This window comes from Salvelinus namaycush, chromosome 27, assembly GCF_016432855.1.
Source record: "Salvelinus namaycush isolate Seneca chromosome 27, SaNama_1.0, whole genome shotgun sequence".
NCBI lineage: Eukaryota > Metazoa > Chordata > Actinopteri > Salmoniformes > Salmonidae > Salvelinus > Salvelinus namaycush.
Genome location: NC_052333.1, coordinates 17,738,520 through 17,750,879, shown reverse-complemented (window position 1 = coordinate 17,750,879; position 12,360 = coordinate 17,738,520). Strand labels below are relative to the sequence as shown.

General features: G+C 43.6%; 1 protein-coding gene across 1 annotated transcript; it reads right to left on the bottom strand.

The window, feature by feature from the left end:
* Window positions 1-420: 420 nt before the first annotated feature.
* On the bottom strand, window positions 421-10,688 carry LOC120022530 (homeobox protein MOX-2-like). Its single transcript, XM_038966478.1, has 3 exons — window positions 10,154-10,688; window positions 5,185-5,357; window positions 421-642 (listed from the first exon to the last, which is right to left on the bottom strand). Exons 1-3 carry the CDS (start codon window positions 10,686-10,688, stop codon window positions 421-423), a joined length of 930 nt encoding a protein of 309 aa, XP_038822406.1.
* Window positions 10,689-12,360: the final 1,672 nt, after the last annotated feature.

Sequence of the window (12,360 nt, the reverse complement as noted above, 5' to 3'; positions counted from 1 at the left end):
AGGCACTTGTGGAATGTTCACAATAATATCCTATTTTATTCCCAATTTACAGTCTCAGGAGCCTGAGGCTTTGCTCACAAGCAAATATTTTTTATTTGATCTTACACATCCAGTTGATCATTCCATCCTCGTTCCATTCCTTCCTCTTCTTGCTTACCTTTACTTATATCTTTCTTCCTCCACTCCTTTGCCAATCAACAAACACCTTTAGTCAGAACACCTGTTGTTGATGTTTCTTGAGAGAGTCTTCAATGTCTTCTTTCTACTCCTGAGAGCATAGTGAGTATGTAGGCCTATGTATGTAACTCTGTACCTACAAATGCAACATGATCATATCAACTCACTGCAATTTTAGACGTTTGTCCAAATGGCCGCAAAATTGACCTTTGACCACTGCGTGGCCTATGTGGTGGGTCAGGGTCATAACTGAGCGTGCTCTGAGCTCTGGTCACTGTCGTGACTGTCCTCATTACCAGGGGAACTGGAGGAGTGGTGTAATCCTCCCACCATGCCACAGTACTCTGACGGCAACAGCGTTCCCTTCTTCGCGTTGACAAGTTCTTTTTCCCGGGCCGCTGCCCCCTGTTGACCTCCTTTAACACGCTTCCACTTCATCCGCCTGTTCTGGAACCACACCTTCACCTGGAGGAGAGGAGACCAATTGGTTTACAGGGAAATTAGTGGAAGTTATATGACAGGGGGGTCCAACTCAATACCTGGTGGACCACAGTGACTGCTAATTTCAGCTCTTTCCTTTGGTGTCTGATTTAGACACTCCTAGGGAGGAAGGAAAACATGCAGATGCTGTGGCTCTCAAGGACTGGAGTTTGACACTTGGATCGTTTGCAGGAAAGTGAGTGGATCATAGCCCTTCTCAATAACAAGGGCAATATTAGCCAAGGTTTTAGAAAATGTATTTAGGTTAGTAATAATAACCACATGAAGAAAACATCCACAACTTTTCATTGCACAAAGTTTAACTGTAGTCTTAAAGGCCTTGTTGTGAGAGAGTGGAGATGGGGTGTATATGGAGTGTGAGGGTCTGAGGTAACTCGATGCCACTGTGGGTGCGTTGGTTGTGGGGTTCTGGAGACTGAGTTCTTGGCATGTAGACCCATCTGTAAAACCCTAGCGTCCCCCCACCTCTTCCCCCATCCCTCCTCAGTAAAACTCTAACATCCCACTGTGTGTTAGGAAACTCAATGTCCTGAATCTGTTCGTGTGAACCCTCCTCTATCAGTGTATGTGACTGGGAGATTTACGGCCTCAGTGAAACAGACCTTTGCCAGCACAGCAGAGCACACACAAACACTCGCATGCACACACACACACACCACAGGAGTGTGTAACCCAGCTCCCCCACCTTTCATTTCACGCACATACACACACACACACTTCTTCCGACACACCAGCCCCCCCCCCCCCCCCCCCACACACACACCCTCTCTAGCTCCCCCACCTTCCTCTTCACACGGCATGATCTTATGTAAACCCCAAGCGACACCTCATCTACCGGAGCTGGCAGCCGAGAGCCAAATTATTATCTACAAGATCATTAGTCGCAGTCGCACACCACTTGAGTCTGGGATCCCCTGTTGCCGTCGACGAGGTGCTTTGGGTCATTTTGACCTCACTGTGTACGATGTATGTTTCACAGGGTGACACTGAACCCTGGGTGTACATTGTGGGTAGCGCTTGATGACACTGAACCCTGGGTGTACATTGTGGGTAGCGCTTGATGACACTGAACCCTGGGTGTACATTGTGGGTAGCGCTTGATGACACTGAACCCTGGGTGTACATTGTGGGTAGCGCTTGATGACACTGAACCCTGGGTGTACATTGTGGGTAGCGCTTGATGACACTGAACCCTGGGTGTACATTGTGGGTAGCGCTTGATGACACTGAACCCTGGGTGTACATTGTGGGTAGCGCTTGATGACACTGAACCCTGGGTGTACATTGTGGGTAGCGCTTGATGACACTGAACCCTGGGTGTACATTGTGGGTAGCGCTTGATGACACTGAACCCTGGGTGTACATTGTGGGTAGCGCTTGATGACACTGAACCCTGGGTGTACATTGTGGGTAGCGCTTGATGACACTGAACCCTGGGTGTACATTGTGGGTAGCGCTTGATGACACTGAACCCTGGGTGTACATTGTGGGTAGCGCTTGATGACACTGAACCCTGGGTGTACATTGTGGGTAGCGCTTGATGACACTGAACCCTGGGTGTACATTGTGGGTAGCGCTTGATGACACTGAACCCTGGGTGTACATTGTGGGTAGCGCTTGATGACACTGAACCCTGGGTGTACATTGTGGGTAGCGCTTGATGACACTGAACCCTGGGTGTACATTGTGGGTAGCGCTTGATGACACTGAACCCTGGGTGTACATTGTGGGTAGCGCTTGATGACACTGAACCCTGGGTGTACATTGTGGGTAGCGCTTGATGACACTGAACCCTGGGTGTACATTGTGGGTAGCGCTTGATGACACTGAACCCTGGGTGTACATTGTGGGTAGCGCTTGATGACACTGAACCCTGGGTGTACATTGTGGGTAGCGCTTGATGACACTGAACCCTGGGTGTACATTGTGGGTAGCGCTTGATGACACTGAACCCTTTGTGTACGTTGTAGGTAGCGTACGGAGATACAGATCTTAATTTGATCACTCTTTTGTTGCTGAGAATTTTCCCACACATCAGTAGTTTATTCAAGGTTTAAAATGCTTTAAAAGGCTACAGTTTGTAATTTCAGACTTTATTTGCAGTAACAAAATTGTTATCAATCCCTACAAAAAATGTCCATTAATTATAATCAACATAATAATTCACAATTTCTGTTGCTGCAGGATTATTTTCCTAATGTAGCAAACTGTCTCAAATGAAGATCCTATATCTGTAGTAAGCCCATGGTGTTTATAGTATGTATAACGCTGGGTGACAGTGAACTGAGCAGGCGACTGGCAGTCACGTTGGACTTCGTGGTTAGTGTTGACTGTTGAGGCGTCTTATTTCGACATGGCCAGGTATGTGCTGATCCTGCCTCGGATCTTGTTCCTGACTCCACAGATCCTTCAGTATTCGCGGCTCCTCTTTGTGATGATTAAGCTGCTGCCTTAAACGGCCTGATCGGATCGGGACCGAGCGAAGCCCCGCCCCCCCCCCCTTCTCCCATCCCCCATCACGTCACCTACTGCCCTTGAAGCCCCTACACCACCCTACCCCTTCCTGTTGGCTCTCCCCCTGCCCCACAAACTGCAACCCCCTCCAACAAGCCCCTGATCCCCCTGACCCCCCTCTTATCCACCGTCCGAGCGACCTGCTTTCTCACAGGAGCCCTATGTGCCTCTGTAGGATTTATTTTAGGCATTGTAGCCTGCCACTCACAGCCCCAAGATAGGAGTTAAGTTTACAGAGTAAACACACGCATGTGTGGCAAATTTTCTAGTAAACAGGCTTATAAGCGTCAACCGCCTCATAAAAGTCCTCTGTAAGCTGTTACACACAACCACACACACACACACACACACACAATCCTCTGCCACGGTATACGCCCTTGGGTGCAGTCCTAATGTTCAATAAGTAATTCATAAGTCGTTACCTGAGATGGTTGTTACACACATACACTCACACACACACACACACACACACACACACACAACCACACACACATTCACAAGGTTCAGTTGCGAGACAAGACCTCCAGGGGTGTGAGGGGCTCTTGGGCTGAGACCTGATTTGTACAATCATTGTTAGTAAAGCTATACAGTAGTTAATAGCATGATCAAGGGGATAGAAGCTGCACTGTAAGAAAGTAGCCAGAACGATGTTAGACTGGGTTTAACATCCAGGGTCAACCCTCACACACACACGCACACACACACTTACACACAGGATCAACCCCCACACACATCCAGATTTATGGGCCCTATATTGGGATTGTGTGGAGAAGAGAGGAGAAGAGAGGAGAAGAGAGGAGAGGAGAGGAGAGGCAGTCAGTATGAGTAGGAGTGGGGGACAGGGCTCCTAGCAGGAAGGGCCTAACTCCTGGGTGGGTTGTTGCCTGGCTGCCTGGGCTTGGCTTGGCTGCAGCCAATACACTCTGATTGGATTTAGACAACAGATGATGAGTTCCAAAAGCCCTTATGGGTGTGCTGAGTGTGGAGGTTCATTTAGTTGAACGCATCGTTTTTAACAGTTTTATGCAGGCAAGCTTTTCAGATCAAGGCAGATTAGGCATAAATTATTCATTTAAAAGAAGTTTTTTCAATTAAAAGTTTACCTCTTTCCATCTAAAATATAGCAGAGAATAAGGAGCTTTTTCACTGTCATACATTAAGGGGAGATTAAACCTATACTCTCCTGGACTCCTAGAACACCTTGAATGGATGTTCTCCATTGAGCATAGTGTGTGGAAATATGTCCCTTAATGTCCAGTGTATTTCCTATTGGTGTTGGAAGGGAATTAGAGAAACATCTGGTCTCTGACACATGCCATCAGACTGTCCCTGCACACCCACAGACAGCCAGACCAGCAGTGCTGGTAACACACTCACTCACACACACACACACACACACACACACACACACACACACACACACACACACACACACACACACACACACACACACACACACACACACACACACACACACACACACACGCACACACACACACACACACACTGCACAGATACTGTACATCAAAGAGCCTCTGTGGTTTGGTTTGGAAGTGATTACTTTCAGTGCGTTAGCATGACATATCCAAGCGTTTGCTAATGTCAAAACATACAGGGTTTTTCATCCCGAGGCCTGTGTAGTTTTAATAGAATCCATATCAACTGCCGTTAGCTGCCATTTCAGTGTTAGCTTCACTGTGACTCTTTGAATACAAGTGTCTGAGTTATTGGCGTAATTACAGTATTAATCCTCTAACTGCGATTCCTTTAGTTATTTTGTTCACACATGAGCTGCCAATTTTCTGATTTATTTGATCATCAAAGGGAGAAATAAACTGCATCATGTTTTGCTGTTAGATAACAAGCCAATGTTATGTCTAATTAACTCGTTTTTTTAGCAAGACAACAGGTAATATACTTTTTCACATTTACTTTTTTTTTCACTTTTCACATGCAATTTACATTGCATTTTTTCATATGCAGGTAACGTACTTGTCTTTCTGTGAGGTCGAGGTTGACTGCTATCTCATATCGCCTAAGTCTCGTCAGGTAGTTGTGGTGCGCAAACTCTGACTCCAGTTCCCGGATCTGTTCCTTGGTGAACGCCGTCCTCTCCTTCCTGGGCTTGCTGTTCACGTCAGACTTATAGCTCCCGTCCTGGGAATCTGAAATTAAAAACAGAACTTTTTCCAGACACAGTTGAGTCGCCAAAAAAGAAAGGAGAATAAAAGGGGTGGAAAAAAAGAAGGGATTGTGTGATCAACTGCAGGGCTGAAACACAAACTAAAAGCTAAACAATTATCAGTGTCAATCACCTTTTACTATGGGGATATTGGTCATGCACACTATAGTGTCTTCCTGGGGAGGGGCTGCATGAGAAGCACCAGGCAGGGAGTACTGTCCCAGAGCCCAGCTCACTCAGGCAACTTCCATATGTTCTTTCTCCGAAACAGACTCGCTCCTTAGAGCATAGAAAGAAACTGACTGATATCTCTCAAATACCATTAAGTTGCAACACATTCTTACTGTATGTGAACATTTCACAAATCAATTTACCATAGCCTCATTTCTTTGAAACCTAGGCGACACAGAGAATATGTCCTGTAACAATCATTTGTTTAACTGGAAAGCTGGTGAAATTGTCTCAGCCTCCCTCCACTACTTTATCACTTCTTTTAAATAGAAGTTTTATCCAAAAGGAGAGGTAATATTTGATGCTAGCCAACTCAACACTGTAGCTCTATTGTTCAAAGACAAAAGTGATTCCAAGAGCTCATCTCTGGTGGATCTGAGGGTAGATGAAGCTGAGGTCCATCAGGGGTGGGGTAATGTGAAGCGGTAATGTACACTACTGTTCAAAAGTTTGGGGTCACTTATACATTTCCTTGTTTTTGAAAGAAAAGCAATTTTTTTGTACATTAAAATAACATCAAATTGATCAGAAATACAATGTAGACATTGTTAATGTTGTAAATGACTATTGTAGCTTGAAACGGCAGATTTTTTATGGAATATCTACATAGGTGTACAGAGGCCCATTATCAGCAACCATCACCCCTGTGTTACAATGGCATGTTGTGTTCGCTAATCCAAGTTTATCGTTTTAAAAGGCTAATTGATCATTAGAAAACCCTTTTGCAATTACGTTATCACAGCTGAAAACTGTTCTGATTAAAGAAGCAATAAAACTTCTTTGGACTAGTTGAGTATCTTAAGCATCAGCATTTGTGGGTTTGATTACAGGCTCAAAATGGTCAGAAATAAAGAACTTTCTTCTGAAACTCGTCAGTCTATTCTTGTTCTGAGAAATGAAGGATATTCCATGTGAGAAATTGCCAATGAACAGACCCCATAAAAATGAGGTTCATCCTGCCTCTGCTATGTGGGGTGTGTAGTAGCGTGATAATGTGATGTGGTAATGTGGGACAGTAGGGTGTGGACCTCCCAGCTATCACCTAGTAGGCTGAACAATAGACCAATAGATACACAGATCAGCTGAGCACCAACCACGGGCCTAGACATAAAATGGAGCATGGTCTGAAAACTTACACCTGCCCACTCTACATGGCTAAAGCAATTCAGAAGATGACAGGGGTGAGAGTGTTGTGTGTGTGATTTGTTGTATATTTGATTGAAATTAAGTAGACTTTAGAAAGACTTTCCAGATTGTAATTCCTTTTGATCCAATTGCCTGTATTTAATCCAGATTGCTCAATTGGATTCTGAAAAGGGTACATTGAAATCCTTTCAAATATATTTTCCCTTATAGATGTGGCTTAAAATTGGGCAAACATCAATGGATTTCACTAAACATCACACTTCAGGGCGTCAAATGCATTGAGTTGTAATTTACGCACTGTTCTTTAGTCCGCGCCACACAAAACCAGCTGACATTTTCTTAGTTCAACTGTAAATGTTGGATGTGTTGGATATGTTGACAAACCAAATAGTGGCAGGAAAGAGTCTGTCTCTGCCACATCACACAGTCACAGCACAGCTTGTACCCTCTATTCATGGCACCTTCATTTGTAAAAACAGAATATGGGACAAAGAAGTTTCTGGAAATAAGTTTTCAAACAAATTGTCTTTCACACAGTTTGGGGATTATATTTAATTTGAAACAATTGTTTAATGGTTTATACTGTACAATATATTGCAACAAAATTAATCTACAATACATTTTTAACTTTGTTTTGCATTCTTTGTTATTTACCAAGGTGAATTTCACCTATTATTTCACTATTGCCACATCATTGTTATACCATTGCCTCATCAGAATTTTTTTTAAAAGACCATGTTGCCTTTTGTAATGTGCCAGGGAAAATAAGGAAATGTGATTTGTGTTAGAGGTGTTCCAAATGTGCATGGCAGCTCCTGGGTTATGCTTCAAACTTCTACTACCTGTCAATCAGAATTGCACCCTGGTGTACAACTGAGCTGAGAAATGGAAAGTGAAGGAGGAAAGTTAACTACTGGGCACAATAGCACGTGTGCTTGCTGGGAGAATAACACAGATACATGCAAATCAAATTTGCCCATCCTATCAGTGCCCCAATAAAATGTGTTGGTGCACGACGCCACTGGAAGCAGGTGTCAGTGAAATGGCTTCTGGATACGGAGAGCAGTCCTCTTGTCATGACCCTACGCTGATGTCCTGAATCAGCCCTTGTGTTTGCATACATGTAGCCGCCAGGATGTACAGCCACTGTGCTAGTAACTTATTAAGGACCCGATGTGTCTAGTCTCCAGCGCGTATATGGATGGAGCTTGCATTATTATGTGTCTGTCGATAATAATGACGGCTACAGCCATATACAGCCATATTAGGTCTAGTGCGGTGCCCTGAATGACGAGTCCAACACATTTAGCCATCGGCCATTTTGAGACTCCACCCGGGGTCTAGATCAGTCTGTCCCTTACAACCTCAGCGTTCTCAAAGGCAACACAGTCGTTCAGTGGACAGGGTGTAAAATTATATCACCGACTTATATACACACTCACATGTGCCACTGACTGTGCTTATCTCACAATAGCTGTTTAACAAATGTGGAAATGGGACCTAACATAAACCTTTTTTTATTATGTAATTCTTCACTGCACAAAAATGAGAATTTCTGTCTCTAATGGGCAATAAAGTTATATTCTATTCCATTCCATTCCATTCTATCATCCATATTGCAGTGGTATCCAAAAGTAGTATGGATGAATTGTCCACTACCATTATAAGCCTGCTTTTGAGCACAGCTGTTGCGGCTAATGCTATAGGTACATACATTCTACAGCCATAAATACTATGTAGGTTTAAGCCTATCAAAAAGCCCAGGTGTGGCCGTTCTAACAGTTTAAAAGGTGGCTTCACAGAAATAACACCGGTAGGACATTAATACCCTGGAGGAAAATGTCACTGTTGATTATCCCTGGGAGCCTGAAGAGAGAGACAAAGAAAACCTTGGCTGTCCCAGGCTATAACCTATAACATTGGTTTGAGGGCTGTTGAGATTGGAGAACGTTAAAGGAGAAACAGGTAAATAGTCTAATTAGAATAGTAGATTGAGGTAAAAGTGAGACAATCCATCTATGTAAATATTGCAAATGACAGAGGTACATCATCACCCTGATTACAGTATCACTGAGAGAGTATCTTAATATCTGTTGTTGAGACAAATGGAAAGGCAATGGATCTAATGCTTCACATAACAGCAGATGACTGCAAATCTGTAATGTATCTCACTAGCTCATGTCTTTAAATAACATTGTCAATAGAATAGCATGACTATTGACCTTAGCATTTATAAAGATAATTTAAGCTTTTTTTAGTCCAATGGTTTAATTGAATTTTGATGATCATTTTGCTCCCCAAAAATATTTCCTTAATATATTAATTAATTTAATATATGTTGTTCTACTGAAAAGGAAACAAAATGATGGTATGAGAATAATTGTATTAATTGCATTTGGGTGAAATGAAGTACAAGATCATATTTGATGTTTACGGCCTTGCTGCCTAGGGTTTCACACAATAAGATGTTGTTTCTAAGAAGCGCTTGCCTGCATTTATTTTAAATATTAATTAGCAAATAAAGTTAGCCTAATTCTACCTCGTTAATTTGTAAACACTAATTCCAGAGATGAATGAATGTCAATACAGTATGGAAAACAGTTGAGATAAACGAATTTAAGACAATCAATGTATCAAGATAATATAAGATCTTTAAAGAAGCTATAACATAAGGTCTTATAATACTGAAATGTCTTCCCGGTATGTTAGTACAGCTAACTTTTGTGCAGTAGCTAGTAATTGAAATTAATAAATTACATTTGCAATTAGACAATTAAGAAAACAAAATGATATTTAACATTAAACTATGAGCATCAAGCAGTCGGTAATCAAATAAGACATCAGTTTTAATCATCAGAACTAAGTCTATTTCAAATAACCTTGAAGTTGAATATTTATACCACAAAAGTATTGACATATGGCCATCAATATTATCCTGACAACTACTGTAGAAACAAGGCCCAAATGCTCAAACAACAAGCCTACTAGTAAGTGAGGTTAAAACTAAGAATTGACTTTCAAAGGAAAAGTATGCGCTGGACTCTTTAGTCAATGCTTAACTTCTCATGAGGTTCTCCAATGTAGCATCATTGACACATAAAACTACAGCGCGTTCAGTGATCATGGAAACATTAGCCAATTAACAAAAATGCAACAAATAGATGTTTTATTACTGTATCACACACTGTTCTCTGCTGTTTCAACATCTGTCTGCTGAAACAGAGATGGTGAAATCCCAATATGAGAATAGACAAACCAAACACTTCAAGTCATTATACTCCCTCGCTATGTGATGAAAACTCCTCAGTGAGTTTTGAAAGAAACTACCAGAACCTTGAAACTGAAGTCAAAGCTAAGAGAAGAGAAGAGGAGAGAATAATGTCCTCATTGTCCTCATCTTACCTGAGCTGTGCAAGTCATCTTTCCCTTTACTGTTCCGTCTCTGTTCCGTCTCGTCCGGGGACATCGTCTGTCGTCCAAAGTCCCCAGGAACACACGACACACCTGTGAGGTCACCACTACCTCCTAGACCGGGGTTGGTCTGGAATCCACACAGATTCACGGTCCCTCCACCACACAGTTCTGAGACTTGCCTGTCCGGAGGATGCAGGCAGAGGCCATGCCTGGTGTTGGGTGAGGGAATCTGGGGGACATGCCAGGGGGTCTGGTGGGCCTGGTGCTGTGAGTGGTGGGGGTGCTGCTGATGCTGATGGAGGTGTCCTCCACGATGGTGGTGTTGCTGCCCTCCGTACGCCTCCTCCCCCCCAGGTCCAGGGTACCCCCCACAGGGGGGCGAGGAGTCGGGCAGGTTGGAGTAGGAGATGTGGTCGGAGCGTCCGTGCAGCACCAGCGGGGACTGGGTAAAGGCAGGGTGGGGGTGCAGGCCCTGGGCCGGGGCGTGGGGGCTACGGAGGCACCCAAACAGGGAGTGATCCATCACGGTGCTCCACGAGATCCACCCGAAAGACGAACTCCCCTAAGTCCACCACACACACAACCACCAAAACCTCCAGGAACGACCAGACACTAATAGAGACCACAAGACAGAGAGAGAGTAGAGAGGACTGAAGCCAGTTGAGGGAGGTGGGCGGACGCGGCGCCTCAAATCAGGGCTCTCCTCCACAGCTCTCTCACCTCGCACCTCCGTGTGCCCCACGTTAGTTCCCAGGGAGAGAGATCGAAGCAGGCTGAAGGAAGGCAGAGCTCGCAGTGTTGAAAGGTAAGGCCTCCTGTAATCCTGAGCATGCAGCCTGTTGCCAGGCGCAGCGCTGGTAAACACTGACTATGCTGAGATGGTAGACGGAGAGGAAAGACGGAGGAGAGGAGAGACGGAGGAGAAGAGAGACGGCTGAGGCCAGAGTGGTTCCAGGGAGAAGGTGGTTCCAGGGAAGTTGGGAGAGAGAGAGAGATAGAGAGAGAGGAAGGGAGGGAGGGAGGGTAGGTGGGAGGAGGCCGAGGAGGGGGGATGTTATATATAGGATGTAACTTGAGAGGGAGGCCGGGTCACTGGCTCACTGCTAGGCTACTGACCACATGTATACGATCTTCCTCCAAAACGCAACGCACAATCAATCTGAACCATTCCAATGGCCTGGCCTCAGGAAAAGTGGGCAATTTATTTTGAAACCACCCCACCCCCGTCTATACACTTTCTTAGAAGTGCAGTGTTGCGTCATACTTCAGGGGGTTGGATATGGGGGTTCGGGGGTTCAACACCCCAACATTATCTGCTGTTTGTGTGTTTACTGCAATAGGGGCTGATGCATTGATATTTAGGTGTGTAGGTGATTTGAAAATATGTTTTCTGTATGTGGCCCTGTACTTGACTGATTAATATCAACTTTTTTTATCAGAATCAACAAATCTGTGTGTTAACATTACCCCCCCCCCCCCCCCCCCCCACCACACACACACACTACCCTCCATCTCATACACACACACACACACACACACACACACACACACACACACACACACACACACACACACACACTCCTAAGCATTTAAACCCTAGTCGTTTAACATCAATGTGTCATTCTTTAAATGTATTTTCATTTACTGTCAAAGTAGCACTTTGATCTGAGTGTTTTCTGCCAATAGAAAAAAACTCACATTCACATAACTTCATTGCAATACAATACAGTAACAAAAACTCATTATGGAAAATTATAGGGGTGTTGTTGAAACGCAATAGTGAGAAAAACTAATTTAGCACAATGAAATGACTGTTATTGTTAGTCAAAGTGATTCATTTGGCCGTTGTTTTAACCAGCTTTTCATTTACAATTGTATAAGAAAAAATGACCACAAGGAAAAATGCCTTTGGTATCAAGTGAAAATATCCATATATTCCCAAGGCAGTGGCTTTGTAGCGGTGGGAATATAACAGAGGAGATGTGTGAAGAAAACGTCAAGAACAAGGAGATCAAATGTTAAAATGGAAATAAGAGACTTTGATACCAGTGTCTTGTCATAGCTACTATATATATATATATACTGATATATATATATATATATATATATATATATATATATATATATATATATATATATATATATATATATCAGTGCACTATGTGATTCTTAGAAATAATATATATTTCAGTGCC